Below are 18,875 nucleotides of genomic sequence, written 5' to 3' on the forward strand. Positions count from 1 at the left end.
GTGAATTTACTTATCATTCAGCCTGAGGTTTATTTATTGCAAAATACTTTCAAATTCTTGAGGAAAATCTGTTGCCTTTTGCCAGTTGGAGTAAGGTTTACCTTTCAACATGCCTGTGAACGAAAGCACACAGCAAACCTGAGCACACAGCAGTTGAACTTGAACCTGAACTTGAGCAGTACTTTAAAGTTGAGTGGCCAGATGTCGTTATTTCTTGATGTGAAAAGTTATTTGAGAGAAATCCCAACAAGACTAACGTCTGTAATTAAAACAAAAGGTGGTTCAACAAAATACTGACACAAGGGGTGATCCTTTTTCCAACTCAGTGATTCAGTTTTTTTTTCTTTTTTTTTTCCTGACATGTTGGTGTTATGTCTTTCACTTGGATGTTATAAGTTGCACTAAAATGAGTAAATACAGTCAGTATTTCATAACAGGCTGCAAAGCAACAAAATGTGAGTATTTTAAAGATGGGTGATTAATTTCTATACCTACTGTATTTACTGTATCACACAGACAATTAGCAAGATTCAATATGACGCATATTTTTTGTTCCCCCATTGGCTGGTTTGTACACATGAAAGTGTATTGATACCTTTCGTGTCACTATAATTGGGGGGCAGGCCACAGGAGGACAGGCTTTCTCTTACAATAGCTCTGCACATAGTTGTAATGCGACTGCTGCTTTTGAGCTGTTGTTTTGAGGGAGAGAGAGTGAGAATGCTCAGCTCACAGACAGCCTGTGGGAAACTCTGCTCTCCCTTCCTGTTCTTTCAAAGAATCTCTGCACTCCAGCAAAATGGCCAGAAATATTCCTGGCCTTTTTGATTTGGGGCCCAAACAACAGTGACTGCATAATTGTTTGTGATCTGCTCCCTTGCCCCGCCTTTCTGGCTGTGAAAAAACGGCTTCACCAAGGTGTTCGAAGAGATTATCCTTCAGTCAGATGCCCGATATATATATATATAATTACACTGAAAAAAATCTAGAGTATAATCCACACAATGGTGTTAGTTTTTACTATTGTAAAATGACTATATAATAACTATTTAAAATTATAATACTTTCAAGTTTTTTCAACAGAAGATAAAGGGGAAAGAATATGGCCACAATATGGAATATGGCCACAAACAGACTCGAACCCTGAATTCCAATGAAATCATTTCCCATTGAGCTTCATTGCTCAATATGGTCTCAAGACCACCGCTTATTTTGTTTTTGCAGGTCAAAGGCTGAAAAAGTCATGATGTTGACTTTTAGTCAAACAGTTGCTTCCCTTATGCAGGTCTCCTTCTGGCCTACAGAGGGAGTATTTTGTTTGGTTTTAGTCTGCTTTTCCCTTTTGTGTGAAATTCAAAATGTGCTCATAATAATTCACCCCCATTTGCTTCTGTGTTTGGGTTTGTGCTCAGATCCCATCCCAGGCGGGACCTGGTGAGTATAATCAGTATATTCATGACCGTCTCCCTCATTTGCTCGTTTCATCTGCTATCCCAGCAAAATCTGTGATCTGCTACAAGACTGTAAACATTGTGTGTGGCCAATGTGTCACATTTCATATGATTGACGTTTAAAGGGATAGGTCACATAATGTTGCTTTAAACCACACTGACTGGACAAAACAGTTGAAAGATCTATCAAAATATATTTTGTGTTCCACTTAAGAAAGTCATTCAGTACAACCTGAGGGTAGTGCACTGATATATCAGTAGGGTAGTGTTGTGGTTCTTGAGACCGGTGTTAAGATTTTTTTTTTTTTTTTTTGAAGGTCTTGGTCTTGTCTCTGTCTCAGCCATATTTGTACTCTGTCTTGTCTCGGTCTCAGATTTAAAGGACTCAGGATTTTATTTCAAACTATAGCGTTGTCTTAAACTGAAGTCTGAATTGTTTAACATCATTAATGCGATGATGTAAAACTTCCTGCTTTAAATGCAATCAATAACTTATTTCTAATTTGATTTATTTTGATATGGCTGTGTCTGGTCTGAATTTAATGGGGAATGGTCAAAATCTCCTAAAAATGAATACAAATAGCAAAAAAATTTGAGATATAATTGCAAAAAATGTATTTTGAGATCTTGTTTTTCATATTTCATAAAATATGCTATTTTCAAGCAAAAGTTAATTTCAAGAATATGAGCATGATTACAAAATGTGATATTGATTTTATGCGAACGTTAGACAAAAAATATTAAGTGAATTACATTTTAGACACAATTCAATTTATTTATTTTCATCATTTATTTATTTATTTATTTATTTTCTTTTGTTTTTCTCTTTGAGCAACGAAAATAGTTCCAAACAAAGTCCAGCAATCCACAGCAACTGTTGCGTTTCTGAGCAACACACAGTTGTGATTCATTACTGAATAAATCATTTGCTTTGATTTGAAAGAATCGGATGAATAAATAATTGATTCACACATTAATTGATTTGCCCCCAGCTGGTGATGTATTTTTCCATCCTATTTATATATTCAAAATTGTATTTTTGAAACATTATTCTCAACAGCATTTATGCATTTGTAATAGCAATGTTATGCAAATAACTGAAAAACTAAATTCAAATTTCCTACTTAAATATTATCAAAATTCGAATTATATTCAAAAGGCATAATTTCAGTTAGGGGTAAAACACTTTTGGCTTCTCTCCTGAGGCCACATCGAGCAAAATATTATGCACGTTTCTTCAAAGCGTAATAAAATAACACTATTATCTTTTAAAAAAGTGAATAATGTTTAAAATAATGTTTATAAACAATATATAATTAATAAAGTTACTTAAAAAATTAGAAAAAAACAGCACCATGGATGTATGTATAGTTTAATACAAAGGACTGAAAACCAAATCACAAAAGTAGGTGTCGCAACTAGTGGGTTCAACTGGGATAGACTAACAAAAGCATTAAAATGCAATGACACTTGCATCTTACTTGTGTTACACTGACAAGGCTGCTTGACTGCTGACGGAGACCTAAAATTTGAATGTTTTTTTTTTTTTAATTCGACGAATATTTGAAATTTGAAATGAACAGCTCTAATTTGTTGTATCAATTCAGATGCAGCATCTGTGCTCCCTCTGAAGTGCAAAGATGAGTTTTGTTGTTAGTGATTACATTTGTTTTGTAACAGCTCTATATAGTGTCTTATTATTCAAATTCTAATTATTGTTTATATATTAGATATTTTTCAGCCAATACATGTGGATATTACTGATGAATTTCAGGAGTGCTGGTTGGGTGTTGGTCTTGACTCAGTCTGGCCCTGCCTTGGTCTTGGTGTAGGTTTAGGTGGTCTTGACTACATCACTATTTTCTAAATTGTGATTGCGTAATTTTATTTCACGTAGGCAAAATTTTGCGAATTGAGTGGCAGTACAAATATTGGTTATGTTGAGCATCAGCTTCACCCCTTGGCCCCCGTGCTCATGTTTGGGTATTGTCTAATGGTTGTACTGGGCGCCCGTAAACACTAAAGCTAATCTTGTGCATGCTTGTGTTGTTACCCATTGTCCCTTTTCCAGAAGAAGTCGCCCTAAAGCTGACATAGCTTTAATGAAATTAGCAAGCAACTGAAAGGCAATTAAGTAGGCAGGAGGGTTTATGAGCTCGTCCAGGGCTCGGTGTCAGATTTTTAAATTGGGTCACCCTCGGGTCAGACCTGAATGCTGGACATAAGGGATTAGATTAGAGCCGAGGCTCCCGGAAGGCCATTCTTGAGGGGTTTCCACCGGCAGGTGAGTTGAATTGATAACGGTAACCAACCATAGTAATTTCTGATGGCACAGCATTTGGTATCTTTGAGCTCCCCGTTTTGCAGTTGGAAGGTATCCTGAAAATACATGAAGCCGTCCTCTATGAACTTTCATTCCAACATAACCCACTCCTAAATCTGTTATCGTAAAATCTAAATTATAAATTATAAAAAGTCATTCTTGTTAGTTTCCTCTGAAAATGTTTTTGTATGAGATTAGTCATGTTTGATAAGCATTTCTAAGAGTTGCTTTAGGATGAAGTAGCATGTGTCTGACTAATCGTCAGACTTGTGAAAAAGGACGTGTGGGGGGTTTGATAAGAAGGGAATGGAAACACCAGAGGAGACTCTGTGGTGCCGGTGGGTGCTGTTGAGTTGTGGGTACCAACAGGTCACATCATCTCCTTAGACCACCGTCTCCATACCACAGTCTTTCAGGGCTTCATAATGTGGGATCTGGCAGCTCTTTGCCTCATCCCTCTGACGCCAGACCCATTAGATTAGCACTTTATGGGGAAGAGCGGATGGGAGACTCTTCTCTTTTCACGAAACAGTCTTTCTCTCAGTCAGGAACCTGAAACCTCAGCTTTTTGCTGAAGAAACCATCACCGTTAACACTGTGGGATATGGTTGTTAAACTTGTATTTCAGCAGGCAATTCAAGCATTCAAGCTTTAGTGATCTGAAAATAGTATAGAATATAATAATTATTATGCACCATAGTATATAATCATTGTATAGTGTATAACCAGCTCTAGTAAATCTTTATTGAATGTGCAAGCTCAGCTGCTAGTCACTGTTAAACACTAAAGCAATTTAAGGTATGTACCCTAGCATTAAAAGTTTGGGGGCAGAATGTTTTTTAAAGAAGTTAATGGTTTTATTCAGCAAGGATGCTTAAAATATTGTTACAAAATATTTATATTACAATAAAATGCTGTTCTTTCAAACTTTCTACTCAAAGAATCCTGAAAAAAAAAAGACTGTTTCCATGAAAAAACTTAGCAGCACATGGCTGCTGAACATTCTGCTTTGCCATAACAGTTAATTATATTTTAAAATATATTCAAATAGAAATCAATTATTTTTATTGTAATATTTCACAGTATTTAATCTTTAATTCAATTCAATTGAAATGAAGTTTATTTGTATAGCTCTTTTCACAATTCAAATCGTTGTATAACTGATCAGTGTTTAATTTGATTTTATTTAATTGAATTTTCAATGTTATGAATTTACTATTTCGTAAAGAAAAAAAATCTCTTTTGTATCTTAAATATTTAAGTCAATGGCAAGGCTTTTAATGAAGAGACGAATCAGACTGAAGATGGCCCATTTTAATCTCATGTTTTTTACTATTCCAGTGAAATTTAGATGTCTGCTTTGAAACTTTTCAGAAAACTGATGAGTGCATTTCTGCATAGTCTGTAAAGTGTCTAATAATTTTTCCAATTTCACTGCCAGATGATCTCATCAAATCACCACTTTTTAGAGCTGGATGATAATGAGAAATCAAGTGTACTTTTGTCAAATTATATGATTTGCTCTTAAGCTTTCAAACAGAACTTTCCATTCGCAGTGAAAAAAAAAATCACTTGGATGTGATCTAGTTTTATTAAAACTTGAGAGGTAATTGGAAAGTTTATCTCAGGCCGAATATGGCCCATGGATCTGATGTTTGAGACCTCCTGCCTAGAGTAAGTTAGATCCATGTGGACATTATCTTGTCAATCATCAACGCGTTGAGTATGAGATTTTGAGCGCATGGGCTAATTTAAGCCATTCTCCACCACTCATTGAAAAGGTTACGCACATGTCCTTTTCAGGGTCATGGGGGTGTTGAGTCAGGGTTCAGCTATGGTTCACATTAGCATGGACATGATCAACATGGTTATGCTGGCCATGTGTTTGACATGCTCTTTGTAACTGTCTAAGGCTCAGCTAGCAGGCCTCAAACTCTCTCTGGGGAGCTCTAGATTGCTCTGGCAGCCTGCTCATTTTGTGTGTATAATCACTTTCTGAGTACCCATGACTAGCAGGGTCAGTTAACTTCCCCCTATGAGCTGACCCTAGGGTCAAGGGTTGCACCAGTCAACAATGGGAAGCCCGTGCTTCCTCTTTTATAAACACTGTTAGGGTGACAGCATTGATAGACCACTGCCACAACATTTTCTGGTCTGTGAACATCAATCAAATGTGTTGATGTTTTACATAACTAATGTACATTTGATAACCATCTTCAATTTTTAAAAACTGAATATACAACTTGATTAGAATTTATTAAGATGAAAACAAAACAATTACTAGATATCCAACAACATTAAATGAATAGATATTGATAAGCTCGTTTTTTTTTTTTTTCGTTTTCTCATATGTTGTGGCTGAAATCAAAATTCAATTCTATTTTGTCTAAAACAAAGAAGCTTAAAACAACATGCTGATGTACATTTATGCAAATTATTATTATTATTTTTGCTTAATTACATTTAACAGTATCAGGCAATTAGTAGCATTTGTTTAAGATTGATGTTAGTTTAAATGTAAAAATATAAAAAAGATTAAAAAATATTTTCCTGCAACTGATATGGTACCAATATGTCATGCATCACTCAAAATAATTTATTAAAAAACACTTTCTTTCAATAAAGCATAACATTTTTCTCTTAAGTAATTTTTTTTCCACTTAGGAGATCTCTTCACTTTTATGCTCAGTTGTTCGTGATATCATAAAACAAACATACTGAAAGAACTTTACAATGGATCTGTAACAAATTTTGCTGCTGAGAGAGGGATTTCTGTCATCGGTAAGTGAGGAGCAGGAAATGGAAAACCCGGAGCGGAGCTGGAGAGGAGTGATTATGGAACATTTTGGGCAGGGAGGGGAAATTGCTGTCACTCCACAAGCTTATTCATTATATTGCTTTGATTTATTTAATCAGCTTCATTCCGACAGTGTGGGATACCGTTTTTATCTTGTGAGTTGATGCATTATTTCTAATTTCTCAGTGTTTTAAAATGTTTTTCTCTGCTTTGTTCTTCAGACAAAGAGTCTCTGATCACAGACAGCGGGAAGCTTCACACTCTCGACCTTCTGCTGACTCGACTGAAGTCTCAGGGCCACCGAGTTCTCATCTACTCTCAGATGACCCGCATGATAGACCTTTTAGAGGTGAGTGCTTCCACGAACTTCTCACAGTCGGTGACTGACAGCCCTGTGGCCTGTGAATATTATGTAGCTACATTGTGTCATTGTAACATGCTTTTTCCTTTAACCTTCAACCTTCCCTTCATATCCACAGAAATCTGTCTGTACCGAAGCGATTGTAGATATCTGAAGTCACGCTGTACATGTTTTTGTTTACCTGTTCATTGTACTCTGAGTTGTTAATCCCACAAGAGAAGAGATGGTTAAATTCGATCAAGCATTGTGAAAGGAATGTTTGCTGCTAAATAGCTTCATATTGTTAAAGCTGGACAAAAGCTGAGAGAAGAGAACTGGAGGAAACAATCACTTTTTCCAGAGGCACACAGTTGTTCGCCATACATGCAAGCCAAACATGGAGCTAAAAGTAGAAGCCTCCAATAACATTGTCAACATGATCCTACATAACAGCGCTCATAGTCTAGAAACACCTTCTTAGAGTCGATAGGAATTCCTTCCGATTCATTTTGGCTTAAGCGTTTCTCATGGCAGTCTCTCCAAAGTCTGATTACGTAGATTTGACTTCCTTTATTTGTGAAGTAGTTGGTCTATGGAAAATATTAAGCATGGAAAAACATGGCGTCGACCTTTGGCGTTGATTGGCCATTAGTTTTGGCATATTTTTACTTTGTCAACATAAAAATCTTGATTGATCCTATTTTCTTTTGGGATACACATTCCTGGTCTTATTGTGAACGATTCGTCAGTGCACGCAATTCAAAAGAAAAAAATGTTTGGCTTTACGAATGACTTTCCTTTTCAGCTGGCATCACATATTTGTCTTATTTTTCAACCCTTTAGTTTGTGATGGATAATATATTATTTACAATGTCCTGCTCTTTGAATAGAAATATGTCATAATATATATAACAATTCTAGTTTCATAATGTGTATAACAAACTTTTCAAACTAGAGAGCCCTTGTAAGATATAAAGGAAGCTATATATTTTCATTTATAAAGACCTATATAATATAACTAATTTTATAAAAAAAACAAGTTACAAAGTATATGTATGCAAAATTAAATAATTGTCACTGGAATTAAATATAATAATAAAATCCAGAAAATATTTACCTTTATTTAATTTTTTTACTGTTAAAAATGTTAAATCATTAAAATGTTTTAAAAACATTAAACAGTGTTTCCTGTGGACACCCTAGAGCCCAGTTTGAGAACTCCTGCTCTGCATCAGTGTGTTCTCTGTGCAGAAGCCGAAGATCATCAAGTCTTGTCTCCTTTGATATTGTGTCTCTCCAAACAGATCCCTTGAGTGTTTTGGTCAAGATTTATTTATTTTTATTATTTATTATGTGTTCAATAGCTTAACTCCCACTTGAGGTCTATTCAAGCATTTTCCAGGCTTTATTCTTAAGTCTCAGGCTAAATCATGTTATGTCGGAGTTATAGCCTGGAGTTATATTCTCAGCAGTGTAATTCAGTTTAAGATGGTCCAGTTTTTGGTTCTTACAGCTGCAGAAAAGCTTGAGATTTGTGATCTAATGTTACTTCAGGCTGGAAATAAGTACTAATCAAAGACATTCAGTGTCAAAGAGACTTCATAAGGTCCAGATGTGCTTTTGGGAGGCCATCCAGTGGAGTGGAGACTTCACTCTGGGTGGCGTAGGAGACTGGGAAGTCATCTCTGAGAAGAATCTGCAATGCTAATGAGGATTTCTGGCGGTGTGTTCAGGGGGACTTTATTGAAAACCAGCCCTGCAGATTTTATGAGAGGATTAAAGTGAAATAGACCCCAGTTTCATGTGTTTGCCTGCATGATTTTCCATATCGTTACTTGAAATGTTTCTTAACTGTCCTGCAGGAGTACATGGTGTACCGCAAGCATACATACATGAGACTGGATGGTTCATCCAAGATTTCGGAGCGGCGGGACATGGTGGCTGACTTCCAGAGCCGGTGAGTTTTAGCTAGTTTTCTGTGGCCTGACAGCCGGGATTGAAAAGGAGACGCAGATGTCTGTAAGCGCCCGTATCTTCTTAAACCTAATTAGGGCTTGTTTTTCCAAAATGTCACCAAGCGTAAATTCCTCATCCCTGGGCTTTGCGCTTTCTTCTCCTTCCCCACCCTTCCTCACGGGGTCTGGTTTGCATTAGCTCAGCTCTCTGTGGGTGCAGTGGGCTCTGGCTTTTATTTTCTAGAGGAGTGTGTTGTATATTGAAACGTCTCTCTGTCTAAATCCTGGGCAGTTGGGCACGATCTGCTTCCGCTTTATTTGCTTTCTCTCACTGTTCTGGTCTCCCCTCCCCTTTGCAGGACGGATATTTTTGTCTTCCTCCTCAGTACCAGAGCCGGAGGGCTGGGGATCAACCTGACAGCTGCAGACACGGTGAGGCTGCAGCCCATCAGCACATCATGATTACCAGATCACCTTCCCCCCACCAGAGGCCATGAGAACGGCCTCTAATACTGTAGAACTCAATTAGCAGTCATGTAATAATAGCTGCTGAACTCGTTGACCTTAACATGGACACTTTGAAGCTTCAACCAAATGGTCAGCATGGAACATGACCAACCTGAGTTTGTTTGGTTTAGGGGCGGGACAAACTGAAATGGTGGATACCACGATAATAGACAGGTATTAAATAAATAAACAAACTACTGTGCAACAGTCTCTGGAAGCGGTTACACAGAAAACTCGCAAATGTTCAGTTTTTAGTAGACAAAGATTAGGATCAGAATGAATTATAAAAAATCTAACTCTGCAAAAGTGTTCAGCAAAATGTGCAGCTCAGCTTGAGAATATCTCATTTACTTTCTATTACATGTATATTACATATATCTCTGATATATATATACACATATATACACACACATATATATATATATATATATATATATATATATATATATATATATATATATATACACAAAATATATGTGTGTAAAATTAATAAACTGGCTTTTATGTTGTCACTACTGAAATTAAAGAATATTAATTTAGATTATCTGGAAAATATTTACTTTTTAAAAGCATGTATAAAATATTAGTAAAAGTAATTCAAATGTTTTGAAAGTCATTGCATTAAACATAATTAATTTATTAAAATAACATGCTAACTTTGACAGCCATAATGAAATTAATGAAGAAAATACTTTTATTTTATTTTATTTTATTTTAACGAATGAACACCATTAAACTAAAGCTCTTTGATCGAACATAAAGGACTGTGTTATGTTTAGAATATTTAAATTAATATAGCAAATGTTTGAATATTTGGTTTAATATTGAATTATCTTGTCAACTATATTCTAATTTAAATTAGATGCCATTTTAGTCTGTGTAAAATAAATGAGACATGAAAAAATATTGAATAATTTAATAAATATACAACTGTAATAATAATAATAATAATAATACTGTATCAGCAAGGTACTTTGTTAGCATGTAAAATAAAATAAAAAACTTATTGTGTACAATAATGAACAGTGAACTGACAAGGGAGGTCTGAGACATAAACAGTATTTTAATCCAGGGAGAATTATTTGTGCAAGAACTGAAAATGCCATCTGTGGAATAGCCATGAATAGGAATGAGTTCATAAGAGGAGTTCATTTCATGTGACTTAGGTACCAATTTCCTCTTTTTCCAGGTTATCTTCTACGACAGTGACTGGAACCCCACAGTTGACCAGCAAGCTATGGATCGAGCCCACAGACTAGGACAAACCAAGCAGGTCACAGTCTATCGGCTTATTTGCAAAGGGACAATTGAGGAACGCATTCTACAGAGAGCCAAAGAAAAGAGTGAGGTTAGTACACAGTAGCGAGGCCCTTTCTTGGGCCAGAAGGTCCCTAAAATAAAATGTAGCACATTTCAGCTTATTCTGCAGTGGTTGGACAAATTACCCCTTTTCCTCGTAGCTTACATCCATTAAAAGTAAAAAAAAACAAAAAAAAAACTGCATTTATTTAAATGTCAATCCTCAGAAGAGTTTTGCAGTGACAATGGGGTTAAAGGAATATTTATACTGTAATAGTTATACTGTAACGGTATAATAATAATTATACTGTAATTGCATATAAAATTATATATTGGATGTCATGTATCAACACATCATTATAGTCAGTATATGTTTCCAAGAGTCACATTTTCTCCTCTTTCTGCTCTTACTGATTTGATTTATTTATTCTCCTTCTCAATAATTACTTTCGGCTGTGGGATCTGCACTTCAGATTCAGAGGATGGTAATATCAGGAGGAAATTTTAAACCTGACACCCTGAAACCCAAAGAGGTGGTCACCTTGCTGCTGGATGATGATGAGCTGGAGAAAAAATGTGAGTTACCACTCCGTTTATGATAATAAATGCATATGTAAAAATAGAATCTAAATGGGTTAATAAATGAATGAATTGCTTGGCTATGATTGGATGGTTTGGTTGTGTTTCCGGGCAGTGCGTTTACGGCAGGAAGAGAAACGACAGCTGGAGGAGAGCAGTAAGGTGAAAGAGAGGAAGAGGAAGAGGGAGAAGTATGCAGAAAGGGTAAGTGAAGAATCGACTTCCTGTGCATTGGTGTTCAACAATAATACAGGGTGTCCGCGGGGTTTTAAAAAGTATTAAAAAGTGATAAATCAAAATGGTCAAATTTAAGGCCATTAAAAGTGTTAAATGTGGTCTCAGAGGTATTATTTTTTTCCAAATTAGGTATTATTTTTTCCAGACTATCAGGTGTCTTATTCTGATTGAAATTCTATCTGCGTTCGTGTTAGTTCGTTTATATGGGCTTTAGCATATCTGGGCACATAATCAAAGATCTTCCGTCTCCGTCTCACTGTATGTTTGATGCTGACGTCATATTCAGTGGTCGTTCGGCATCATCTCAGAACACTTCGCGCTCAACAGAAGTGGCTGGCTTACGTTTTATTTTAGACTTGCTTCAAGGCATATCTTCAACGACTGGACAACCATCGTCGTCTTCATGGACAAATGCAAGTTTTCTAATAGCTGGGTTAACGACCGGTAGTACCGAGGTCCCGTTCAAACCCGGTTCTTGACGCATACAGCGCTATGATTTCCGCGAAGCAGAAAACGAGTAGGCCTACGGAATCTCAAAATCCAGTCATGAAAATGAAACTTACATTTTAATATGGACAGTCATGGAATTTGTGAAAGCATAAATTAATCAAATCAAATCTCCATATGGACCAGTATCTGTAAATGTTAAGCCGCAAAAGTTGTTTGAAATATGAATCCGTGTTCTGCGCGTCTCTGTGTGAATTAATGAATGGCAGAGACGTGCAGGTTTATTTACTACATAGACTGAAGCGCATGACGCTTGCATTAATTTCAGCATCTGTTGTCTTCTCCTGTCAAAATAATGGAGTTCATTTAGAATTATTCATATTCATTTTCGAAAAAGCAGAAGACATACCGGTTTCTCCGGTAGTGGGCGGAGCTAATGCGCAAATAGAAATTTCAAAATGACAAATATGCATTCATTAGGCCTAAAAGAAAATTTTTACATAAGGGCATTGTGCTAGAAATATTACTATTATTTAGTAAAACGTATGTGATACTGCTACCACTGTTGCAAAAAAATAAAAAAACTTTATTTAAAAAAAAAAATAAATCTCAATATTTCTCCCATGTTTTAATTTTAATAGCAAATCCCCTTTATTTACCAAACATTAAATGTGTTTAAATTTGATAAATTAAAAGACAAATTAAATTTGGGTGAAACTTGTTTACTGTTTTTCATAATTATATAACTTGTAGAAAAACTTTAAACACAATTCTAAATAAGTATAAAGAATGGCATTGGTTTTATTTTTAGTGCTAAAAAGTTATTTTTTTTTATTAGCAAATTTTTGTGTTTTGCTTTGGTACCGAAATTGGTACCGAGAACCGTGGATTTTCACTGGTATCGGTACCGAATACTGAAATATTGGTACCGTGACAACACTAACAGGCAGGCTTATTGTTCGGTCTATCCATTTTCTCCATTGCACATTTTATGGTATTTGTTTTATTTTTATTTACTAAGTGAAATAAATGTGCAATATGCTGTCAACATCAGTCTCTAAATCTATTATTTTTTGTATGTTATATATGTCAAAATCTGTGTAAATAATAGAAAGGTCGCTGATTAACACTTGCAATTCAGTGTCGTGATGGTTTTAAAAAATATTCTGAAGGTAGTGAAAAAGGTATTAAAAAGTAGTAAATTTAACTTAAGGATTGCTGTATATACCCTGAATAATTTTATATATATATATATATATATATATATATATATATATATATATATATATATATATATATATATATATATATTTATATATATATATATATATATTTTTTTTTTTTTTCAATAAATGTCCTTGTAAAGAATATAGTTGTGCTATAGATTTGTTTTGTTATTGTTAACTATAACTAAAAAATATCAACAACTTAAATTGACCACTTAACACAAAACATAGAAACAAAACCTTATAAATATATTATAAATGCATGTAAATTATAAAATATAGCATTGCTTTATATTCATTACTAGTTTTTTTTTTTCTTGGTTTTTGCTTTTGCTGTAAAGATTTTCTAGAAGGTTCCTGATGTAGAAATCCATATACAAATTTTAACAAAATATTTTGTAGGTGAACATCAAGAAAATGTCCTAATCATCATTGTTTATCTGTCCTCTTTCCCTTCATCCCACTCATTTTAAAAAGAGAAAGGAGGATGACCCAGACACAAAGAGGAAGAAAGAAGGTGTGAATGTGGTCATCCCTTTTGTCCCGTCTGCAGACAACTCCAATCTGTCAGCAGATGGAGAAGACTCGTTCATCAGTGTGGACATGGACTCGGCCATGCCCAGCCCCTTCAGTGAGGTAAGAGTGTTTGTATGCACTTCCTGTACCGGATTGAACTGTGTGATCCTAATAATGTTTTACTGAATTGCAGTGGTCATGATTTTAGGAAGAGTTATTGTGCAGTGCTGGTCCTGTAATGACACTTCTTTAGCTGATGAGTCCACAAACTTTCCCAAAGAACGGATGGTTTCTGTAGAGCTGTTATGCCATTGTCAACACTCATCCTCTCATTTACAGGCCATATTGGTCTCACGCCACTCTTCTTCTGGTCCTGCTGTCTTTCCTTCGTGGTGCTGTCCCTCTGTCCCTGTCTCACCCCCAGAACTATGTGTCTCTGCAGATCTCGTTGAGCAGCGAGCTCCAGCCCAGCTCCATTCCCGCAGACGAAAGCAGCAGCGACATGTTGGTAATTGTGGATGAACCCATGTCTTCTGCTCCACAGTCCCGTGCCACCAACTCTCCCGCGTCCATCTGCGGCTCTGTGTCTGACACGATGAATGGTGGGTGTACCTGGTTTCATTCTTGTTACTTTTTTAATTGCATTCAGACGTGCGTAGCTCACAGAAAGATTTCACGTATTTCATACATTAAGATATTTTGTTTTCAGCCTAAACGCATACATTTGCTACAACTTCTTGCTTCTCCGGTCTTATACGTGTGTTCATCTGGGATTATTGCTTTACTGTTCAAATCCCTGAATACAGTTCAGCACAGATCTGGCTGCCTTCCTGTCGAGTGATGAGCAGTGCTAATAAGCAGTGTTGCAGTCTAGGATATAAAGCTGAGAGTGCAGAGGTTTGTGGGATTGAGCTTGTCTGTGAAACGCGAGCAGAAGGAGACATGGTGTTCATGAGTCTGGGCCGCAGTGGCTCAGACAGCCTCAGCATGCAACCTCATAATAATCCGAGGATTAGAGGAAAAATGGCAAACTCTGGAAATTTGAAAGAAATATATTGATGTGTCTGGCTGGCACATAATCTGAAATCATACTTTGAGGGTACGCTACCAAGGTTGGGGTTGGTCATTTTATTGAGGTTTTTGGAAGAAGTCATTTATGCTCACCAAGGCTGCATTTATTTGATCAAAAATACAGTACAAATGGTATTATTGTGAAATATCTTTACAATTTAAAATAACTGTTTTCCATTTTAATATATTCAAATGTAATTTATTCCTGTGATGGATCGTAACCCATTTCATCATGCGTGACTCTCTCTCAGGTGTCTCTTCCCAAGATGTATCCAGTCCAGGCAGGGGAAGGTCCAGTAGGAGTCGAGGACGGCCCAAAGGCTCTGGAGGAGCCGGGAAGTCTTCTGTGAGAAAGGGAAGAGGACGGAAGTCCACCGCGGGCAGTGCTGCAGCCATGGCGGGGGCGATGGCAGGGGCGGCAGCGGCGTCTGCGGCTGCGTATGCCGCATACGGCTACAGTGTGTCCAAAGGTAACAGACTTGTCTTTGACTAACAGAACTCTTGGTGAATAGGTCTATAACATTCATCTATTCATCTATTGTTAATCAACCCTCTTCCAGGTATTCCAGCAGCTGGCTCCTTACAACCGGCTCTTATTCGGTCTTCAGCCACACCTGCCTTTGTTCCAGCTGGCACCTCCTCCCGCCAGGCTAAAGGAAGCGCTATGGCCACCAACTCACAGACTTTAGCACACGGCAGTTCACAAAGCAAACACAACGCCACTAAGAGAGCTAAAGGACCCAGCAACCACAGTGGGCGGTAGCAGCTTGGAAATGTTTTCTTTTTGTTCGTAGCATGGCCAGTACATTTTCAGTCCAAGGTTGATGATTCTCACGCTTATGATGTCAAGATGTTATTATACCGCAAGCCCTATTGTCACTTGGAAACCCAACCTGATGCACATCCAAATTTAGCATCCATTTCAGGGGCTGTTGAGCAGTATACGAGGAAGCACACTTCCATTGAGAATATGAAATTTAACCAATTGTTCCTTATGAACAGAAAATAGCCATTGCAATGGTAGACGAAAGAGTTTGTTATTCCAGTGAGAGCTCTTTTATTTTGTTTTCTGATAACCAAGTATGCAAAGGGCAGCGGGGCCAAATTAAGGAACCAAGATTCTTCCTCATCTTCTGGCTCTGATCATAAGATGTTAGGCATCATTATGAGCAGAGATTAATTGAAATGGGAAGGGGGGAGGAATGTTGGTTATTGAACACCCTCTGGAACAGTCTTTACCTTGAACACAAAGGAACAGACAAGACTGCTTTTGTAAGATTGCTCTTATTTTTGTAGAACAGACTTGTTGACATTTGTTCAGTATAAATAACGAATGGCCGCCTTTGTTTATTTGCTGCAAATTCAGATTTTGGCTTAAATACTAATATATATTTTCTCTTGGGAAGAATAAAATAAATCAAGTTTTTTTTTTGTAGTAAATGCAGTGGGAAAATGTCGGAAGTGAGTGCTGCTCAAAGACCGTCAAAGCTCAGATTGTGACTTAAAATATTTGGATGTGAAATGTATCATAGCTTAAGTTAAAGCCTGGTAATTTAATTTATGATGATCTGTGCTAGGTATAAATTGTATCAAAGTGGTTTTATTTTTTAATAACATGAAAAGTCCATAATTTTGTGGTATCTGTGACATATTGCTATGGTTTTGAGGAATGCCATCTCTGGATTTATTTTGTCTTTAAAAGTGATGATAAATGTTCAATGTATGTAAATACTTAAAGGGTATCATTCTCCATTTTCCTGCAATTGCTTGTCTATTTTTATAGGTCAGTGTAAATACCTGGAGAAAAACCTAAATGGTCCTTTTACTAACTAAGAGAAAAACTAAATAAACATTGATTTGAAATTTTCCCTCTGGTATAATTTATTTCTGCTGAATCTTAAAAAAAAAAAAAAAAACTTGTTTTTGAAATGAGTAAAATTTTTTCACCTTAGCTATTTTGTTTTCACAAGTTCAAATATATTTCGAACATATTAAACACAAAACACATTTAACATTCAGGTTACAGGTTCTCTAAAGGTTTTAATGTGCAAAAGGAAAACAATTATAATGGCTTTACAGTATTCTGCTTCAGTGCAAATTAAAATGGAAGTGTATTGAGGTTTCATGCCCACATATTTCAAAAAAAATAAAAAAGTGAACAGCTTTAAAACTGGACAAACTTTGGCAATACTTTGTCACACAAACATGCCTTTGTACTACAGCACCATATGATTGGGTCAAAAGCACAAGACAACCGAAAACTGACAGTAACTGATATCATGCTATAGAATGACAACACTGACAGCCTAAAATACCACGTTCCCTTAATGCAGTACCTTAACTTTAGTATAGTAGGTTTTAACAGCTTGGTATAGGTAGAATGAAATATTTTAAGTCACTAAGATCACAAACACACCTCAAGGACGGCAACATGAACTTTGTTAGGACCTTAATGGTGTTTGGGCTAAATGTTGACTTATTTAATGTTTTACAGAAGATACAGGTGTCTAGCCTGCTAACAATATGGGTCTAATAATGGCGAGAACAGCTTTTTCAATGGAAAACAGGTGAGGGTCGTCCACATCAGGGCAGCTGACTCTCATGAACTCCGCCAGGCGAAGCAGGTACTCGATGTTGTGGCCCGACTTCCCCTTGCACACGGCGATCTGAGCGGCAATTTCTTCTGTGCTGGCAGACCCCAGGTAAATAGGGTTGTCAGGCGTGGCAATGTAAACCAAAGCCTGGACAGGTGACTGGTTTACACCCTGTGGGTAGAACTCTACGACCTGGGTCAGGTAGCCACCTCTTACGGCCTCCCTCACATTCAGGTACTTGAGAGACTCCTCTACCTGAGAGCCAGTCACTTCGAAGGCAACACCCCAGGTGCACGCCTGTGTATGAAAACAAGGTTAGACACATCTAGTGAGGGGAAGGAGTATTTAAAGTTTATAGGTCACCCAAATTTTTTTTTTTTTTTTTCACTCATGTTGTTCCAAACCCAAATTACTTTCTTCCAGCCGAAATAAAATGTCAGGCACAATTTACTTCCATTGCATCTATTTTTTTCTATACAATGGAAATGAATGGAGACTTGACAAGCTATCATTTAGCGCTCAGTTACACAGGTTTGGGAACAACGCAGGTTCGAGTGAAAAAAAAAAAAAACCATTACGTTGTTTCTATGAAAAGGGGAAGTTGCACTTACGTCATCCTCCTCGATGAGCGTCACCACTCTTCCGGGCTGTCATGGAAATACGCAAAGGTCAATGAGAAACTTATATAACGTTACATATATATATATATATATATATATATATATATATATATATACACATACACATACATATATATATATATATATATATATAAATATATATTTTTAAAAATTGTCAATGATGTAACTCACCATTTCATCATCTCCACGATGAAAATTGTCTCCGTGCCAGAAGCGTCTCTTGTACCCCTTAATACAGCCGATCTTGCTCCTCTTGTACTTGAAGTCTGGTTTCCACACCAACGAACCGTAACCGAAGATCCACAGGCTGGATTTTCCAGCGATGATGTCTTGAGGTTTCATCTTTACAGGATGGTATGAGGATAGAAATGGTAGTAGTGTACACTTTGATGTAGCAGCTTGTTTTTCTAAATGAATGGGCCCACAGGCTAACTGGCTAGCGTTAGCTTCCTCCGATCAAGCAGGAGAGGTATCGGTTGGCTCACGGCTATACCGCGGACGGTATCAGAGCCCAACTGCTTAGCAGTTGTGATGGTAAAGTCACCCAAATCGTTTTTCTTTGCCTGGTGCATGCCGATGCCGTGCAGTTACCGCATTATTGCCTTAAAACTCCATTTTGGCCTCTTCGGCTCTTTCAACTAGAATAAAACACAAAAACTGTTGCTAGCTCACAGGCCAGCCCGCTGTTTACCAACAAACCGCTACCAAGCCAAACACACGACACCTTAGCGCCAGAAGAAATAGCCTTTTACTAGCCTTTCAACCGTTGCTTGCGAGCACCCTAGGCTACCCTGCTCCGTCTCCTCCTCGGTGAATGATGAAATGTTGGCTGCTTTGAGGCAGACTATATGCTACGGCGTTTATGGGTGTATCTGACTTTGCTCAAAATCCT

The 18,875-nt window shown here is 36.9% G+C and overlaps 2 protein-coding genes across 2 annotated transcripts in view; one reads left to right on the top strand and one right to left on the bottom strand.

Annotated features, from left to right (window-relative positions):
• The window catches only part of LOC127938023 (chromatin-remodeling ATPase INO80-like), a 39,997-nt gene extending 23,383 nt beyond the window's left edge, over positions 1-16,614 (top strand). The window contains exons 28-37 of the mRNA XM_052534387.1: positions 6,793-6,920; positions 8,774-8,868; positions 9,226-9,298; positions 10,563-10,721; positions 11,146-11,248; positions 11,367-11,455; positions 13,639-13,797; positions 14,120-14,279; positions 15,000-15,218; positions 15,309-16,614. Of these exons, the coding sequence (XP_052390347.1) occupies positions 6,793-6,920; positions 8,774-8,868; positions 9,226-9,298; positions 10,563-10,721; positions 11,146-11,248; positions 11,367-11,455; positions 13,639-13,797; positions 14,120-14,279; positions 15,000-15,218; positions 15,309-15,511 (1,388 nt within the window). The 3' untranslated portion in view covers positions 15,512-16,614. The remainder of the gene's footprint in view (positions 1-6,792; positions 6,921-8,773; positions 8,869-9,225; positions 9,299-10,562; positions 10,722-11,145; positions 11,249-11,366; positions 11,456-13,638; positions 13,798-14,119; positions 14,280-14,999; positions 15,219-15,308) is intronic.
• Positions 16,615-16,762: 148 nt separating this feature from the next.
• LOC127938025 (glutathione-specific gamma-glutamylcyclotransferase 1) lies at positions 16,763-18,862 on the bottom strand. The gene is made up of 3 exons (XM_052534390.1): positions 18,155-18,862; positions 17,954-17,989; positions 16,763-17,639 (listed from the first exon to the last, which is right to left on the bottom strand). Exons 1-3 carry the CDS (start codon positions 18,323-18,325, stop codon positions 17,256-17,258), a joined length of 591 nt encoding a protein of 196 aa, XP_052390350.1. The 5' UTR covers positions 18,326-18,862; the 3' UTR covers positions 16,763-17,255.
• Between the last annotated feature and the right edge of the window lie 13 nt (positions 18,863-18,875).

This window comes from Carassius gibelio, chromosome A20 (genome assembly GCF_023724105.1).
Source record: "Carassius gibelio isolate Cgi1373 ecotype wild population from Czech Republic chromosome A20, carGib1.2-hapl.c, whole genome shotgun sequence".
NCBI lineage: Eukaryota > Metazoa > Chordata > Actinopteri > Cypriniformes > Cyprinidae > Carassius > Carassius gibelio.